This window comes from Hemitrygon akajei, chromosome 17 (assembly GCF_048418815.1).
Source record: "Hemitrygon akajei chromosome 17, sHemAka1.3, whole genome shotgun sequence".
Taxonomy (NCBI): domain Eukaryota; kingdom Metazoa; phylum Chordata; class Chondrichthyes; order Myliobatiformes; family Dasyatidae; genus Hemitrygon; species Hemitrygon akajei.
In genome coordinates, this window is record NC_133140.1 from 54,920,458 (window position 1) to 54,941,150 (window position 20,693).

The 20,693-nt window shown below is 35.8% G+C and overlaps 1 protein-coding gene across 1 annotated transcript in view; it reads right to left on the reverse strand.

Annotated features, from left to right (window-relative positions):
* Positions 1-98: 98 nt before the first annotated feature.
* The window catches only part of LOC140740706 (PH domain leucine-rich repeat-containing protein phosphatase 2-like), a 133,438-nt gene continuing 112,843 nt past the window's right edge, over positions 99-20,693 (reverse strand). The window contains exons 15-19 of the mRNA XM_073070152.1: positions 19,140-19,270; positions 14,749-14,859; positions 12,649-12,843; positions 11,719-11,950; positions 99-10,788 (exon numbers count right to left, since the gene is read on the reverse strand). Coding sequence (XP_072926253.1) covers positions 9,619-10,788; positions 11,719-11,950; positions 12,649-12,843; positions 14,749-14,859; positions 19,140-19,270 — 1,839 coding nt within the window. The 3' untranslated portion in view covers positions 99-9,618. The remainder of the gene's footprint in view (positions 10,789-11,718; positions 11,951-12,648; positions 12,844-14,748; positions 14,860-19,139; positions 19,271-20,693) is intronic.

Sequence of the window (20,693 nt, forward strand, 5' to 3'; positions counted from 1 at the left end):
GATTCAATTTCAGATAACCCCCATGGGAAAATCTGTAAACTCTTGGCATGCATTATAAATTTAACTGAGAATAAAATTTCATAGTCATATATTTTACGCAGTATAAATCTTTATTGCTACTTTGGCTGAACAAATAATCAAAAATACAGATGGATCCTCCAGAATCTATAGCAGCATCTTTAAGAAACATCTTCTGGTATCTAAGGGAACCAATGAACCACATAAATCCTATCTTCAGTTCTCCAAAGTGCTTCAGATCTGTACAATGATGTGCACAGAGAAACAAGTACACTAATAACAGAACAGGATTTCATTATTACATTTTATGCACAACTCTGCATGCTAAAATACATATACATTAAAATATTTTATATATTTCAGTCCTGATTGAACCATGTGCAAAATGACCACTGCATGAATTAAAATTACATAAATTACAATCACAGTAGCATTAATTGCATGCCCCACTTGTGTAAATTTCCAGGATAATAGCCACATCAAGGCAAAATGTACTGAGAACAAATATACTTTTAAAGAAATTTTCCATGAAATTAAAAAATCAAAAATTATCTTATACACTGAGCAGTATACAAATAAAAGCAATGTGGAAAATAACTTTACCTGTACTGTAAAAACAAATGAATAACTGATATATTCATATGTTTATATATAAAAGTCTGAGTATTTGAATTGTTCCAAAACTGAGGGTTAGAGGAGGTGGTGGTCAACAAGTTCTGCTCAGTGCAGGACAGCAAAAAGCATTTGCCTGAAGCAGCATCAATGACATTTAATTCTATTAAGTATATATTACATTATTTAGCTGACCACATCAGAAAACAAGAACTTCACAATTTAAAAGTAGAAACTTAACCTATGGAACTGAAGGATTTTATCTATTCTAATGATTTTAATGATAAAAACTAAATTGTGTAATATATACTTAAATGTTACGGAAATATTTTGCTTCCTGCATTATGTATAGATGGCGATTTTACATTTTCTGCAGTTTAGTCATTGTTTTCTCTTAAGCAAACACAAGTAGTACCACAACTTCAAAAAATGTACCATGAACATTTCCACAGCTGTCTATTAATTTGTTTAATTGCTTCTCCTTTCTGTTGAGTTTACATTTATCAGAAAATAAAAGGCAAGTTCCCTCTCCTGGTACCAACTTATTTCTTAAACTGTTATCGTGTTTTCTTCATTGTCACCTTCGCCACACAAGAATCTCACTTTTTTTTGACAACTTTGACTAAAACCAATATTCAACTACCTCAGCCTGAATTAAGCCTAAAATCCTCATCAACCTTCAGCTCTTTCCCATCTCTCCTTAAGATCTTTTCACAAACATTTTGTCCACTAGTGTCTCCAGTACCTTTGTCCCCCCCCCCAGTAGAAAATTCAAATTCTCTTGTTGTCACCCTAACATTCATGCTATATTCTTCCTGTCAACTAAATCTGAACTTCACTACCACAACACTGAAATAACCCTAATCCAAGCATAAATGGCATCCTATGAATGTGATCATGGTGTATTTTATCCCCTTTCCTCCCTATAGTCTATATTTCCCCATTTCTGGCCTGGTGTAACTCCCTTTACCTGATTTACCCAATTAAAACCATAACTTTAATCATCTAAACTTCACACACACTGTGAATGACCTGCCTAAGCCCTACCTCCTCCATTTAATCCTCCTGAAATTTCATCTACATGGCCAAGTTTTTATTCACTCCTAATAAATTCTATCTTCTTGTCCAATTATATTTTTATAAAACAAGATTTTTCTATTTTTAAAGCATTATACAAATGCTAGTAAAAATTTGAATTCAATGATGTTTTTTTTAAAAAAATCACCATTATTACCCAACCAATTAATAAAACAAACCTTTTACTATAATGTCTACAGCAGCCGTGTGTAAGGCACATTAGTGATAAAAGTAGGTATCTTTAAACTGAGAAAAAGTAAACAAGTTGGCACAGTCCCAATATCAAATTATCTGCACAAAGTATTATGATTCATGGGTGTTGTGTAATTGCTGGATATTTTAAATGAAAGTCAAAATCTGGAGCAATTTTAATAATAATATTCATATTCTTTAATAATTTAAGAACAAATTTGTCTGCAATGGATTAGATAGCAGAGAATTCTCTGATCCATTTGTTTTTCCAACTGAAGTGGGTTTATATACATGGAATCAGGAATGGAAAGTAATACACAAAGCATATGGCACTATCAAAATGATGCATTTTAAAATATTACAACAGAAAACTGGCAAGTTGGTATAAATTGTAATCAAAACATTTCTTGCACATTAGCAGGTCATCTTAAAAGTTGATTGAGAAACATGCTTTATTATTTTATTGACAAAGAAAGGAGGACTTGGAAAGTCATTTTACACATCTCTGTTCCAGCAAAAAGTGAAATCTGTGTTCAGAAGTGTCAAAATAATCTATAGCTCCAAGCAATCCAATGTTGCCATAAATCTGTGAATTTTGAGGTTAACCTCTTCATAGTGCAAACCACTTACAAGAAACATTACATGTCAGAACATCCTTCCAAGTACAGTTAATGCATTGTATACATGTTCGTATTGTTCTATAAAGAAATTATCTTATTTTAAAGTAAGTTAGCTTTATTATACATAATATCACTGACAGAATCCAAAGGCACTCAGGCCAGATAAATTGAACTGGCAGCTCAAAGGTTCGCAACAGACTCATGACCACCAAAGTGGAATGAAAGGGTGATTATAATTTGTGTTTAATAGACATTAATTATGACTTTTCCCACCACAATTGCCTGCATTTATAAAAACCTTTAACAGTGAAAAACACCAATTAATAAAATTTCTCTCTGACATCATACACATAAGTGCAGCAAAATCAGGAGGGTGGACTGGAGGTATGAGATAAAGTGAAATAACTGCAAAAAAAATTGCAAAATTTGCTTCATGACATTTGGTCATCCAAAGTGGTCAGATATAAGCAGCCTGAAGTTTCTCACCCACAGGGATGCCTTCCCTGAATATTTGTTTAAAAGCTTAATTTTAAAAATTGAGTTCAATCTGAATTGAAATTAAGTGCTTAAATTTCAGAAGAAAAAGAGTTTTTGAAGAGTTAATGCAATTTAAATTGTCAGCTTTTTTAGCTCCTTCAAATACCATTTTTGCTCCTTCAAATACTCATTTTCTGCATTACTGAGAAAAATTACTAGAAATGATAATTGTGGGCTTCTGTTTAATTTTAGTAAATAGGTACTGTTGCAACAGCTTGATATGTGTGCATTTAACCTTGAGTAAACATTTTGATCACTTATTAAACTACTGAATAATTTATAGGAATTACTTTAAACCAAGAAATTATGAAATAAGTAGAGAATACTAATTGAGTGGATGGTTGATGTGCTACATCATGGAATTGTCCCCTCATCAACCACTGGTTTACATAATTCTGCACTAGCTATTAGTGGCACAATTATCTACATCTCCAAAATGCAGCATCTCACAGGTTCACTTTGGAACCAGAAACTCTTCTACCCTTTCATTTGTATCATAACACTACTCCCACTTAACTGGATGTAGTCAGTAAACTACATCCATACAAAAAAATTCATTAAAATTTCAGGTTACCAAGAATACTATTTGTAGGTAATTACTTAACCATTATTTCAATTTGGGATATTTGTACAAAACATTGTCTAAAGAGCAACATAATTTCTATAGAAATAATTTCAAGAAATCTTCCTAGCAAATGGCAAATTAATTCTTACCCAATCTGATTGTCACAACTGGAAACATTGCCTGAAGTACTGCTAATTTTCAAAATTAACAATGTACAAATAAACAAAAAGCACTTTTAAAAATGAAAAAGATTTTAACACTTGTTTGGACTGAGCAAAGTGCTGCCTTATTCACAGTAAAATGCTTTTGAATTGGCTACATTCTCTCAGAGAAGATTAGTAAATTTGTGTGACTAAGTCACAATAAATTTAATCACTCCTAGGAGTTATGTTTTTCCTTTCATAGTTTGTACAAAAAATGATTAAGCAGAATGGTTTAAATGTTAATTGCTATTACACATGAAAAAATTAAGGGCCGAACAAAGGCTGTTTTCAATCTTTGATTCTTTCCTGTGAAACCAAACTTTACATTTTGCATATTTCATTCAATTTGCACATGCATAATATTCTGAAGCATTTTCAGTTCAGTGCCCAGGGAAGAATGAAAGTAAAAACCTGATTAATAAGAGAAACATACTTTAAATTTCACATGATCTGGATAGGAGAAACATCTAGCAGGTTCTGACATTTAAAAAAAACAATGAAGGAACAAAGTTAAAAATAATTGCCTTTGGAGCCGATGCTACAAACAAACTTAAACAATACTGAACAAAGCTTCAAAATTGATGAGACTTTCTTCAGACCTAAGAACTGTTTGAAGGACAAATTAACACATTTTAAAATTAGTACTTAAATTCCAGTGCTTTGTACCATTCTGCAATTCAGTACAAGGACTAAATGTCTATTTCAAAATTGTGAATGACAAACTTAATACATATCATCTTCCTGCTTTGTTTTGCAGAAAGTTTGCTTGAATTAAATACTATTAAATACTGTACCTTATAAATCAATACTCAATATATAATTTATATGGGCATATTCAGCATCATCTGAATATGCTACAATATGTACAAATTAGTTTTAGATACAATAAGATTTGCTGCATAAAAAATTAGAAATTTCATTACATTTTGTGTACTTTGTATTTACAATGAGTTTTGGAATATGCTGTTGCATTACACTCTAATAAAATTGACCATCATTCAATTTGTTTTATAACCCAGTGCTAAACATTTTGTTTCATCGGCAGATTATAATGGGAAAGCTTTTGATTCCTTGATGCTATCAATGTCTATGGTAATGTAAAACACTTCAGACTATAGACTCTTAGTTGTCAAAAGAACCTCTCTCTCTGTATACACATAAGACCCATTGAATATACTAAGCTTACTGCAATGTGTAAGTGAAAATGTTTGTAGGTGCACAGATCTAACTCAGCATATATAATTCCAGTGAGGATAGGTAATACATAGGGTTATAAAACTACAAATTGGAGTTCATTTGAACCATTAACGTCTTTCCCCCTGCAGACTTCAAATTATATGCACTTTCAATAATGGCTATTTTATCCATCAATTAAATTCTTCCTCATCCCAGTTCCAAATTTGCCAGATAGTCCTACCCTGCACAAGCCATGGTTCCTGCTAGATGCAACACTCAGTGCTGGCAGTCACATATATAGTATAATACCTATGTAAGAAAAATCTCACTGCTCACAATGATTAACAAAAACTGAACAAAAGCTTAATTGTCATGAAAAGCTTAGATTAAAAATCAAGTAGGTGGAATTTACAAGATCTTGGATTAATACCTATGTTTCAGCCTGCAAATATCGCATTAATACCAGACAATATTCATTTCTTAATAATATTGTGCTGCTCTATTTTGTAAGGCAGCCTCTTCAACGTTTTTTTTAAAGAAGGCAAATGCATCCATTTGATTTGGTCCAACCACCTTTTATATGCCATAGATAGACTCATGGAATTAGACACATTGTGCAAATTTAAACCTCAATGGAAACTTATAAAAGTACCACAACTATAAGTATCATTAGCATTCACTCGGATTTATTTTTCCTAAATTGTTTCCATAATTTTTCTACTGTAGATGACAAAATTTGATGTCATATCCAATTTATCTGTAGTCTGTTAATTCCTTGATTTTCAGATACAAATTTATGTATTTTGAATCTGAGGCAGAAATAAGGTGTCACCAAACTATATCTTCTTACCGGGGGAACTGGTTGAATGGTTATCAGAAGTTTGATATCAAGGATAGTTTTTCTTCTTAGTTTAGAATAGAGAGACCGATTGTATTTGATTCAGTAAGTACCTGGAACCAAATATTGTCTAATTTTTTAGGAGGTATATCCATGCAGTTATCCAAGAACTTCATGGAAAGTAGAAGGGGAATGAGACTATGGAATTCTTCTGGTAGGAGCTAACATAGTCCTTATGAGGCAAATGGCCCTCTTCTTTGTTGTCACGAGGAAATTTTACCCTTCAACCAGCTGACTATGCATCTTCCCACATATCTTGGAACTGATGATCATCCTTTCTGGTACTTCTCCAGCTCACTATTGAAATAGTTATCTCAAATGAAAACACTCTTAATGCGTTCATTTAAAACTGAGGTACAAAGAAATTTCTTCCCTGATGGCAGTGGAAGAAATTCTCTGCCCTGAGGGGTTGCAGAACAGGTGTATATTTACATATATTTAAGACTGCAAGCGGCCTCTTTAGGGCATCATATAAAAAACAAATTAATTCCTGCACAGATACTGACAACAGCCCTGGTACTACCTCACCACCCATTCTCTAAATCCATTCAAAAATTTGTAGAACAAATCATATTAAATGAGCAAAACTTCATAGTAATTAAGGATTATAAGTTTAAAACAGTTCTAGTCTCTCTCTGTGGCCAATTGTTCATAACCATGAATTCTGTTGCACCTTGGTTCAGGTTCTCACCATCACTAGGACCTGGTCCTCTGTATGTAAAAGGTCTGACTTTAAATAGTTTAGTTCACCTGCTGCTGAAATACTTTAAATCTCTCCTGCCCTACCAGTTACCTTTCGGTGAAAAAAAAACAAAAGAAATTGCATTTGTGAGAGATTGACAGGAATTCATGTTTAGAGGACACTGTTTCTGTACACATCAATATGCTGGAATTTGGTATCTCAAGATACAGATTTGTACATTTCATATAGAGGCAGATTAGACCTGATGATGTGTTATGTGATACAGCTGAACAACTCCTTAAATGTTGGTCTGCATTCCTCAAATCCATTGTGACTGCATGTGTTTCCTTTGGATACTCCAGTTTCCTCCTACATCCCCAAGATATGCTGGGAGGTTAACTGGTTGTGGTAAATGACCCTTTAGTATAGGTTAATAGAAATAGATTCAAAGGGGATTTGATGGGCACGTGAGAGAGAACAAATTGCAAATCATGCATAAAGACTGAAATCATGCATGAATTAATGAATCCCCTGCAACATGAATTTGATATTCACACTCCTACACCTTGATTTATGAGGCTTTTTTGCAGGTAAGCAATGCTAATCATAGCATGTGTACTTGATTGTTTTATCAATCTACAGTGTGGAGTGTGTGGGAACACTCAGCACTGTACTCCTCTATCCCTAATGACCATGATTGCCCCTTCCTATTTTCCCTCATCATTTCTTCACAGCTGTGAGCTCAAAGACAAAATCTAGTGCTGCTGCCCGACTGCACCAAAAATGGGTGGAATACTTTTTCAAGGTTTTACTTTTGGCCACTGCTATTTCATTAACATTATAAACTGCAGACAACTCTCAATTTTCTAGATTAAATAATCCTATCAGACTTATTACAGAAGCAAATTAATATCAGAAACAGAAATTAGTTTTGTTCTGTCAATGCTAAGGACCCAGTACATTGTGACAGTAAGTGTCAATTGTTTCTAATTGGACATTCAGAGCAAGCAGATCAAAAGGAGGGTCACGTGGGTAGTTTAGCTCTTGCTGCTCTCTTACATGTAGGCTAACCATGAACTTCTAATTGCCTGTTCAATGAATTTTCCACTGCACAGCTACTCTGCAGTTGGTTGTCTTTAGTCTCCTACTCTGTTCCAATGAAGTACACCTCATCTTCTGGCTGGGCAGGTTACAGCTCTCAAGACTCGGTATCAAATCCAGCTAATCAGCTATTCCAAATTTGTATCTCACTTTACCAGCTGACTTTTCCCTCTTGTAATTTCAGATTTGAGAAAGTTCCTCCAATGCACACCTCACCACAGATCTTATCCGTGCTCTTTCAGCCAGAATCATCACCACTTCTATCACTTAATCTTCATTTGATCTCTCTTCCCACCCAACCTTCTCTTCAACTTAAACTTTGTTATATTCATGTTTCCTCAGTTCTGATAAAAGGTTATGGACCCAAAATAAAAACAGCATTCCAGTACTTTCTGATGTTATTTCACAATCTCATGCACAGTTTGTGCTCAGGATCTCAGCTTTGTAGCTGTTTCCTGCACGCAAAAACAACTGCCATTGTATCAAACATAAAAGTAAAATCTGAAAATGCTAAAAGCTTTCACAGCTTAGGTAACACATGGGCAGTAAAACAAAGTTAACTTTGCTTAAGTAACTGTTTGATCAATGATATTGCACAAAAACATCAGATGATGTTGTCATCTACATTAGAAATAAAATGTCGTCTGAACAAAGTTTAAGTCTTGCTTGCCTAGTCTGAATGTGTAGAAAATAAGATTTAAGTGCAATTAAATACAGTAAAGACTATAGTCAAAATGTTTTTGCTCCTCTACCTCAGCATGTTTTAAATATATAGATTTGTTTAAAATGATTTTAACTGACAAAACCTCTGTGATCAAGAACATTTCTTGCCCTCTGATAAATATATTACAAACTACATGACATGCATCACCAATTAAATTATGCTTAATTATACAAAGCACATGTGTCTAATCCTCTGAGCAAACCTACAGAATCCCTGACAAATAGCGATGAGTAAAAACAATTAGTTTCTCTAACATGTAAATTATAGCCAAGTTTTCCTTATCAACTATAATCAGAGGATAGATTTTTCCAGGAAAATTGTGAGCACAAATTGCACTGATTGGTTGCAATATAAAATAATAAAAACAAAGCATATTCTAAAGCCAATTTTTACGCAGATGCTTCTCTGCTCCTGGAAGATGTTTGTATTTTAAATTCAAAGCTGCAGTATTAATGTGCTTCAACTTAGATTTAAGTTTACAAACATTAAGCCCATCTTTCCTAAACCAGGATGAATGAAAAGGTTGCTCAGTTCTTTGGAGAGCTTAGCAGCAAAAATTATAAGTAGGACAGAGAGAGCCATGCAACCTTGACTGACATTGCAACCAAACATCTCAAAAGATCTAAGACAGGTTATGGTCACTTTGCATTTGCATTACTGATTTTAAAATCTGCAGATTTCAAGCTGTTTGATTTTGGTTAAAAGTAAACTGTCTACCAGAGATGAAAGGATGCAAGTCTTCTCACAAAAGTGCAAAAAAAAAAAAAAACCTGAACCACTGAAAATGTCACTACCTACTTAGGGAAGCTGCTACTCTTTTTTAATTTAACAAAATGGACTTTGATGCAGGTCATTTAACTCAAAAAAAACTTTGTAAACATTTTACACAGGCAACCACAAGTATAATTGGATGCCATCTTTTTTTTAAAAAACTATTTTTAAATACTTGTTCATATCATGAGAAGGATAATGCAGCTTTAATTGAAAATGAAAACCTAAAACCATCACAAGATAACAATCTCAATAGGTCAAAGCCAACACCACACAATAGATTTTGTTTTTTGATGAATGCTGAAGCTTCTTGTAATCTAGTTTATGTACAATTTAAATAATATTTAGTGATGATGTGATTATATTTTGCACAAGAAATATCTAATATAGTACTATCCTAACCCTCATTTTGACAGTGTAATTCCATTGAAAGAATACTGTGTTACAGTGCTGTGTCATAGACCTCCTGCTGAGTTAATCTAGGGTCTCTTTCCGATTCAGCTTCTGAAATAGGATCTTGATGCTGCTTCATTTGCTCTTTCACTTCCTCTTCCAGGTCTGGCGGTACAATTAATTGGTCCTCTGGGTCTGGCTGTGCAGGTGCAGCAAAATATCCACATTTTTTCTTTGGAGCCTCTGTAGCCACCTCAATAATGTTGTGGCTTTTTTCAAGAGGGACCACAGATCCATTTGAAAATTTCTTACCCTGTAGGTTTGATGCAGATGAAGACTTCTTCATATCACTTCCTTCCTTGTTACTCACTAACAATGACCCACTGTTTATATCATTTTGTTTTTGTATTTTTACATATGACTGTGGACTGTCATCCCCAGACAGGTTGACAAATAATCCCTCATCATGAGCTTGTGAAGTGTTGGAGTTTCCTGGAACTTGGAAATGGACACAATGGATATCCACCTCTACTTCCAGCTTGCTGCCATTAGAGAATACTCCCTCTACTGGTTGATCATCATCACTATCAAGGCCATTATCTGAGTGGTTGCTAGAGAATGTTGCACTAGAAAGCTGTCGCTGGAAAACACTGGTGGAAGAACTTGGATGGAGGCTGCAGCGACGTTCAGCACGAGGGATTGTTGAAGCTTCCAGGCTTGTAGCTGGCTGCTCATCTGATGCTGTGGACCCCACTTCACTGCTCACTTCAGAAGCAGACATCTCACTGTTGAATTCAGATGCTATCCCACTGCTGGACGATGGGGTGCCAGAAAAATGTGTACCATCTTTTACTGACATATTAATAGGAGCAAATACAGTTGGACTAGCTAATGGAACTCCTTGAATTTCACATGTACAGTTATCATCCCCAACATTCAAGTACACTATCACAGCACCAACATTATCATGGCAGCCATAGCTCTGAGCGAGGGTGCAAAGTTTTTTGGCTGCAGCTAAAGGATCAGGCACAGTCCTAACAGCTTCTATTGCCTCAGCATAGGACAAATTTTCCCAGAGTGTCTTGTTACCCAAGATAAGGAATTCATCCTGTGCGGTAAGTGATATGGTGCGGACGTGAGGTCTGGGAAGGACCCATGGGAAGAGGTAGGTGCAGCCCAAAAGACGGGTACAAGAAGTAACACCATTCACTTTATTGTCCTAAGGGGAAAATGCATAAATATGTAATTGTAAATGTTTTACTGCTGATAAAACAATTCAACTTCACCAACTTTCATTTGCTTAGCATCTTCAAAAAAAAACACATTTTCAAATCCAATACAGAAATATTTCCAAACTAAAATTGACACTAAACCGCACTATAAGCTATCAAAGAGATATGTTTCAAGGAGCACTTCAAAGAAAGAAGGGAAGATAGAAGGCAGGGAGATTGAAGGATAGCATTCCAGAAATTAGAGTGCAGGCAGCTAAAGACAAAATAGCAATTGTGTTGCAAATAAGTTCTGGAATTCTAAAGGTCAGAATTCAAACAGCCAAAAAAACTCTTGAGGTATAAAGCAGAAGGGAAGATTTGAAAACAAGGATAATTTTAAAATTGAGACTATTTTAAAAGCTGCCAGTGTCAGTCAATACACAGAGGTGTGATGGGTAAGCAAGACTTAATGCAAGATTGTTACACGAGTAGCAGCTATCATTAACCTCAAACTTATGTACAACAGAAAGTGACAGGCTAGTCAAGAGTGCAAAGGATGTGGCCAAAAGCAATAAGATTTTCAGCTCCAGTTGAGTTGACAGAAAGACGACTGTAGACTATTTAGTACAATTCAAAGGGATATCAAAGCCTGTACCAAAGAGCATTACGTAATACAATGTTTTAGATGTAAATGAAACTCAAAAACACAAATGCTAGAATTACTTTCTCTCCTGTTCAGATACAGCACCTCCAACCTGCAACATTAATTGTTTCTCTTTCCAACGATGTTGCCTAACTGATTAAGTGCTTCCAGTTTTTCTTTTCTATTTTAGATATAAATGTTAATACATTATACATATTCCAACATTAGCAAAAGGAAGGCTGCATTAAAAATGTAGCTGTGTCAGGTTAAAAATACTGGAAATATTGAAACTAACCTCAGTTATAATGGCTTTTTGTTGTTTCACTCTTCCAAGTTCTTCAGCACACTGTCCAAGACTGAACAACTTTGAAAGTGACAGTGGCTGCCCATCTCTGCATAACAATACTTGGCTATTGCCCACATTAGCCACAGTAAGAGTGAAGTAGCTACTGTGGTCACTGGGATCACGATGAATGTGACACAACACAGACGAAGAACTCAACTTCTGTCCCACCATCCCTAGTTTTCTTAAAAATGAAATAAAGCATTACAAGGGGAACTGTAGTAATGTCTGTACTAGATCTCCAATATTAAACAGAAAACTAAATGTAGCTTTGGATTCAGTAGTATATTAGTTATTTAGCTTTGAGATACAATATTGCCCATAATAGGTAAAAACATAAGAGTCAAAATCAATAATAGAAATGATGTAATATAATCTATAAAAGATTGTTTAACAATGTTTCATCTCCTTACTTAAAGAAATTAAAAGATAATGTCACATCCTAGAACACCAATTGATGGCACAATGTAATTGAAAAGGAATCATCCAGTCCCCAGTTATATCATAGGTTTAGACTCTGGCTAAGAAACTCAGTAACTCAATTGGTAGCAGCTGGTCTTTAAACATACAACTACATGAAGGGAAAGTAGTTGATATTGTGGTTGATTTATATCTGATAAATGAATTCTACACTATGGTCCCCCATCATATTTCATAACAAGAATTGCTTTGCCTACTACACTGTCACTGTTCAATTGCAAATTCCAGAATTATTCATGGAATTCAACTCATATCTTCAGCACTTTACATTCAGAATATATCAGATTTATTTCTAAAGGTCAGGGATGAAAAGTATTTTACAATAAAAGGTTCTCCATTTAAGCTACTGTAAATAGAATAGATGGAGCTTGATATCAGATGGTGCAAATGCATATTTCTCACCTGTGTGAGACGAGGAATGTGTGAGTCATGTAAACAGTGTCCACGCAGGACTGCTGCAATTCTTCTGCCAATACATCTCCCACAGTGCACTGCAATAAACGAGGAATTTCCATGTTCTTGTCTCCATCAAACAGTCCGTATAGTGCTTCTGGGTTATCCCCAAAACTATCAAGGGCAAGGACTGAAAGACAGAGTCTGGAAATACCAAAGTATGTGTTTAATAAAAATAAAAAGATTAGTACTAATCAATAGAGTAGAATAAAATCTTAACACTTCCCAAATGCTGATAGAATAAAACTTCTATTATCTGCACCTTTGTTACATTGGTAATTCTGGACAAAACTTTCCAGACTATTGGATGTTAGTCCGATTGGTATCCAAACAGATTATTTCATATTAGTGAAACATACAAGCATTCAAGATCCCAACTCTGACTGAAAAAACATTCATATCACTGATAGTCTGTGTTCCAGATCCCAATCCTAACTGCATTTGGGATTCCTGGCTCACATTCCAGACTAATGAGTGAACCAAACTTTCAGGATTTATGGACAATCTGATGTCAGACTGTCAGATTTCTAATATATTTTGGAATATTAATACTATGTTTTGACACAATTTGATTTCCCATTTCACTATTCAAAGTTTGATTTATGTTTCATTTAATTTTAATGCCATTAAAATAACTATATGTACTGCAGAGAAACTAACTCTTCATGCAACTTGAACATGCTTTGTAGTGAGCAACTTATTTGTGACTATAAATTATGAACAAAAATTGTAGTTTCAATTCTTTTGTATCACTGCTTTAAAGTTCCTTCTGATTTTTACCACTTCACAAGTTTCTGCATATATTATTTGCCTTGACATAAATTCAAAGCATAACTGACCAGATGAAAGCAAGTAGTGGTTTTTATGATAGCATTAGGCATATGATTTCTGACTATAATGTGTCTTACTCATGCTGCTCTCAATTTTGAAGATGATGTTTTGTAACACACTCCTAATGTATAAGAATATGTTTCTGTTTAATTTCCATACTTTGTCTCAATCTGTTTTATTACTTCATCTGTCCTGGCAGAGGCCAGTAATACTTTCCATATATATTGGTACTTAAGGTTGCCTGAACAAATGGTCAATGTATCTAAAGACTTGCCTTTGCCATGAGCATACAGACTAGTTATCAGCTTAGAATTAATAGAACGCATAATACTTTATCATTTTAACTTTGATTAAAAATCTTCGTACTTATTATGCAGGATAAAATATTAAAATTTATTAATTTATTTTATTCTTATAAACAAAAATAGTTTTAAAATACAAAGTCACTAAATAAAAAAGTGGGTACTCCTGTTAGAATGACAGAAATTGCTCAGGATTACAGAGTCTCTCTTGCCAGAAGACTCACTGGCAGAAGAAATGACTTCTATCTACTCACATTGAGAAAATCCCTCGAAGCTCTGAAGATCTGCTTTAAATTTCTCTGCCAGTGGGTCTTCTGGCAAGAGAGACTCTGTAATCCTGATTAAAAACAATCTGAGTTCCAACTTCTTCATGTACCTGAAAGTTCTGACTTCATTGGTATCATTCTACTAAAACTTCTCGTGTTTCCTCTCCAAAGCTTTGACATACTTACAAATCTGGTGCTCAGAATTATAAACAATAGTCTAAGATAACTTTGAACATGGTTTCCTGGTTTCCAAATTAAATGCTCCTATTTATAAGGCCAAATGTATCATAAATTTTAACAATTTGATCTGCAAATTTTCCAGGATTAGTGAATGAGTACCTTCAGTTCCCTGTTCTCGCTCACCCACTGAAAGCATGCCATTTAAATTAGCTGTTCCTATGTTGTCTTACTGATATGCATCCATCATCTTATGATATTAAACTGAATATGTAGACAGTAGATAGATATTGACCTTGAAGAGACTAGGAAGAATAAGGAAATGAAAACTGCAACTTGAAGAGATTTCAGCAGAAATTGGCAACAGAAAATTGAAAAATGAGGGGGAAGAGAATGTACCATAAGGAAATGGCAAACAAACCAGCAGTACTGAAAGAGCAAACAGTAACCAAGCTTATTGCTGATGTACTTACTTATTTCGGTGCCCTGCCATTTCAGAATACCCATGATTCCAGAGAGTTGAAATTCCAACTGAATCGTTACATGCAGGAGGTTTCTGATCAATTTTCAGGGTGGTGATATGACTGCAATATCAAAATGTATACTTTTATATCAATTTTCATGACTATAATTGTCTATCCAGCATTCAATATACAATGTTCTTTTGCAGAACATTTCAACAGAAGTCATACATCTGCAAATTGTTGCAGTCAAGGACAAAGTGCAGTTACAGGTGTCCCGTTTTTCAAATGTTCGCTTTACGACACCTCACTGCTACAAAAGACCTACATTAATTACCTGTTTTCGATAACAGGTGTTTTCACTGTTATGAGAAAAGGCAGCGCGCGCACCAAGCAGCCAACCTCCTCCCCTGGAACTGCGTTCTAGTCAGCATTGCTTAAACACATGCCTCCTGTGAGCATCTGTGCTTTATGTCGATTTATTTTGTGCATCCGTTAGCAAGATGAGTTCTAAGGTATCGGAAAAGCCTAAAAGAGCATGCAAGGGTGTTACACTTAGCGTAAAACTAGACATAATTAAGCGTTCCAATCGTGGTGAACAAAGTTAAGGACAAAATGAGTTTGGCTTGTGGAAGTTGACGAAAATGATGTTGAAGAGGTTTTGGCATCCTAAGACCAAGAACTGACAGATGAAGAGCTGATGAAGAGGAAAGGATAATAATTGAAACCAAACGCAGTAGTCAACAGCCCGAAAGTGAAGTCGTTCAGGAACTGAACGTGAAGCAATTGCGTGAGATTTTCGCTGCGATTGACAACACTGCAATGATTGCAGAAAAGTATGACTTTAATTTTGAAAGGGGATGTACAAACCCCATTTCCAAAAAAGTTGGGATATTTTCCAAAATGCAATAAAAACAAAAATTTGTGATATGTTAATTCACGTGAACCTTTATTTAACTGACAAAAGTACAAAGAAAAGATTTTCAATAGTTTTACTGACCAACTTAATTGTATTTTGTAAATATACACAAATTTAGAATTTGATGGCTGCAACACAATCAACAAAAGTTGGGACAGAGTTAAAATAAGATTGAAAAGTGTACAGAATATTCAAGTAACACCGGTTTGGAAGACTCCACATTAAGCAGGCTAATTGGTAGCAGGTGAGGTATCATGACTGGGTATAAAAGTAGCGTCCATCAAAAGCTCAGTCTTTGCAAGCAAGGATGGGTCATGGCTCACTCCTTTGTGCCAAAATTCGTGAGAGAATTGTTAGTCAGTTCAAAAGGAACATTTCTCAACGCAAGATTGCAGAGAATTTAGGTCTTTCAACATCTACAGTACATAATATTGTGAAAAGATTCAGAGAATTCAGAGACATCTCAGTGCGTAAAGGGCAAGGTCGGAAACCACTGTTGAATGCGCATGATCTTCGAGCCCTCAGGCGACACTGCCTAATAAACCGTCATGCTACCATGACAATTATAGCCACTTGGGCTCAGGAGTACTTTGGAAAACCATTGTCACTTAACAGTCCGTCGCTGCATCCAGAAATGCAACTTGAAACTGCATTACGCAAGGAGGAAGCCATACATCAACTCTATGCAGAAACACCAGCGAGTTCTCTGGGCCCAAGCTCATCTCAGACGGACCGAAAGACTGTGGAACCGTGTGCTGTCGTCAGATGAGTCCACATTTCAGCTAGTTTTCGTAAAAAAACGGGCGTTGAGTTCTCCGTGCCAAAGATGAAAACGACCATCCTGATTGTTATCAGCGAAAGGTGCAAAAGCCAGCATCTGTGATGGTATGGGGGTGCATCAGTGCCCACAGCATGGGTGAGTTGCACGTATATGAAGGTACCATTGACTCTGAGGCGAATATTAGGATTTTAGAGAGAAATATGTTGCCATCAAGGCGACGTCTCTTCCTGGGACGTCCATGCTTATTTCAGCAGGACAATGCCAGACCACATTCTGCATGGGCTACAACAGCGTGGCTTTGTAGACACAGAGTGCGTGTGCTTGACTGGCCTGCTGCCAGTCCAGATCTATCTCCTATTGAAAATGTATGGTGCATCATGAAGAGGAGAATCAGACAACGGAGACCATGGACTGTTGAGCAGCTGAAGTCTTATATCAAGCAAGAATGGACAAAATTTCCAATTGCAAATCTACTACAATTAGTATCCTCAGTTCCAAAACGATTAAAAAGTGTTATTAAAAGGAAAGGTGATGTAACACAATGGTAAACATGCCTCTGTCCCAACTTTTGTTGAGTGTGTTGCAGCCATCAAATTCTAAATTTGTGTATATTTACAAAATACAATTAAGTTGGTCAGTAAAACTATTGAAAATCTTTTCTTTGTACTTTTGTCAGTTAAATAAAGGTTCACGTGAATTAACATATCACAGATTTTTGTTTTTATTGCATTTTGGAAAATATCCCAACTTTTCTGGAAATGGGATTTGTAGGTTTACAGCATATTTGTAGGATGGTTTGAGTGCTTACAAAGAACTGTTTGATAGAAAAATGCGCGAGGCTAAGCAGTCAAGCATACTGTCGTTTTTCAAGCCTTCCACATCAGCCACAGCAGACGATGAACCCCGATCTTCGACATCGAGGCAGGCAGACATAGAAGAAGGTGACTTGCCTGCCCTGATGGAAGCAGATGACAATGAGACGACACCCCAGTCTCCCACCGTGCCAACCTCTGACGACTCAGCCTAACACACCATCATCAGTGTGCTCGCTGTCTTCCCGATTCCAGTAAGTGAAACTACACTGGACGTACATTATTTCTACTTTATATAGGCAGTGTATTTTTAAGTGTTATTTGGTATGATTTGGCAGCTTCATAGCTTAAAGGTTACCGGAAAGAGTGCTTCTGCCGAGAGCGCTGCATCAAGTGTTTTTGCCGCGAGTGCTGCCGAGAACACTTGCGCCGAGTGTTTTTGCCGCGAGTGCTGCCGAGAACACTTGCGCCGAGTCTTTCTGCCGAGAGCGCTTACATGAGATTTTTGCTGCGGTGGACAGTGCTGCAATAATTGCAGAAAAGTATTCCTACTTGATATAGGCTGTGTATTTATCAGATCATTCCTGCTTTTACTATATATTACTATTATTTTAGGTTTTATGTGTTATTTGGCATGATTTGGTAGGTTATTTTTTGGGTCTGCAAACGCTCACAAATTTTTCCCATGTAAATAAATGGTAATTGCTTCTTCACTTTACGACATTCCCGCTTACGAACCATTTTATAGGAACGCTCTACCTTCGAATAGCGGGGAAAACTTTTAATTCTAAATTACCAAAAATACCTGGAGGCCAAACACATACAGGTGTCCCCCGCTTTACGAATGTTCGCTTTACGCCACTTCGCTTTTACAAAAGACCTACATTAGTACCTGTTTTCGCATTACAAAGACGATTTTCGCTTTTACGAAAATTTTTCCCATATAAATTAATGGTTCGCTTTATGTCATTTTGGCTTAAGAAAGGTTTCATAGGAACGCTCTACCCCTTTGTAAAGGGGGGGGGGGTAGAACACCTGTATTTAACAATCCATTCATCTGGTAAACATATCTCTGATTCATTACATTCAAACGTATTGAGTATTTGCTTATTTCACACATGGAGAAAAAGGAAAAAAATCTCCACAGTATTACAATTTTAATTCTAAAATTACCATAATATGTCTGATTTATTCCAAACACAAATTGGACTAAACCAAATTTTTAAAACAAACAACGCATTTAAGGAAAGTAACTCTCACAAGTGTATCAAACTTGGTTGAAGACAACAAAGGTGTTTTCACAGCAATTGAATAATGCTGGCAAAGAATAACGCAGATGTGATAATAAGAGTTTGGGTTTCTTTAACTTTCATCAAATGGTGACTCTGTACAGTACAATAACTGAAAGATTCATCAGGTCCATTCAGAGTAGAATTCATGTTCGTCACAAAAGATTTAAGCTTATACTTATTGAGTCAATCTCTTGGCACTTGGTATATGGTGCGTACCATGGTTTTTATGAGTTAAATTTGAGTTCTACACAACCTATGTGCTTTCTTTCTCCCCTCTCAGCTAATACATTGTAAACATTTATATATCCTTGAACCCATGTTTTATTTCTATAGATGTTACTTAGGTTATGTAACCAATCCCATCCTTTTGCAAGTAACAGGCTCTCACTTTTTCTGTTTCTATGTCTTTATGTCTATGCTTTGTTTTGTTTTAAATAACTTTATAGATTTTTTTAAAAATTCTAATGCTTTTTTGTACTACTGAAAATTCATGAAGATGAAATATCACTTGCAACCAACTCACTGAATGTTTCCAAACTACATTTTTATTTGTGCTTGGAATGAAAGTTCCACTTGGGAATGAAAATTATTACACCTACCTGAATATTTCTAAGGTCTTGTGGTCAAGAACAAGATTTGGGTTGCCAGCCAAGTCCAGTTCCTGCAATGTGGCTGGAAGGGTCTCAGGTATCATTATCTCTGTAAGATCATTGCAGCTGAGGTCAACCAACTAAAATGGGATGAAGGAAATTCGATTAAGCAGATCAGTCAGAACAGTTGTACCAGATTTGAGCAAATAATAATGTTTGCTTAACTAACTAGTCACAGAGCAAGAGAATGAATGATCAACAGACAAGCCTGGCACCTATTTAATACAAGTTATTACAAAGAAGTAACTTAAAAGGAAAACAAAATAGAATACGATGAATATTGACTTGAAGTGCATATTATTGTAGGCTGTCATGACTATAGTTTTGCTGCCATTTTACCATTTAAAACTTCTGCAGAGAGAGGTGTTTTTAGTTTTCACTTGCATCAGACCGGATAATAATGCAAATGCAAGTTATATAAGAATATTATGTCCTTCAGAAAGCCATCATGCATGGTCCTCAACTGTGATGGAAGAATGAAACAGGCAGTAACAATCACCAAGCAGATAATTAGAAACCAGAAGGGATCCAGTATTGTGAAGTGTAAGGGAATGCTTTTACCTTCATGTGTCTAGCTGAAAAACCAAGCAATGAGCTTATTATAATACATGTCTCTTCAACAGAGATCCATAGACTTTGTTAATGGTCAAATTTCATGGTACTATACAGTATTATGCAAAAGACGTGCTTCCTAGATTTTATTTAATATAAATTTTGTTTCAGATGTTTATTCTTTGTCTTCTGCATTAGTACGTCAGGAGAAAAGAGCAAATTTTACATTTCAAAACATCCATTTTCCAAAAAATTAAATGCTAGAGAATTTTTTTGCATTTCAATAAAGGAAGTAACATTTTAAGTAATAGGCCACTTTTCAAATAAAAACTTGATTACTTTGTAGGTATATGGCCCTGTGAAGGTGTGTTTAGACATTTTTAGTCTCTCCCTCTCCCAGTGTAGAGTGCACTCCTGCTTCAAAACATCCACCATAGTCCTTGTACCTAAAAAGACCAAGGTAACTTATCTGAATAACTGGCATCCTGTCACACTCACCTCAATAATAAGCAAATGCTTTGAGAGGCTGGTCAAGGACTACATCTGCAGCATGCTACCACCCACATCGAACCCGCTACAATTCGCCTACCGACACAACCAATCGACAGATGACACAAAAGCCACAGCTCTACACACCATCCTTACACATCTGGAGAAGAGGGATACTTATGTGAAAATGCTGTTCTTGGACTACAGTTCAGCATTCAACACCATCATTCCCTCCAGGCTCAACAAGAAGCTCAGAGACCTTGGCCTTCACCATATCTTGTGCAGTTGGATCCTGGACTTCTTGTCAGATCGTCGGCAGGTGATAAGAGTGGTCTCCCTCACCTCTGCTCCTCTGACCCTCAGGGCTGTGTACTAAGTCCCCTCCTTTACTCTCTGTGTACTCATGACTGTGTCGCCACCTACAGCTCCAATCTGATAGTTAAATTTGCTGATGATACTACA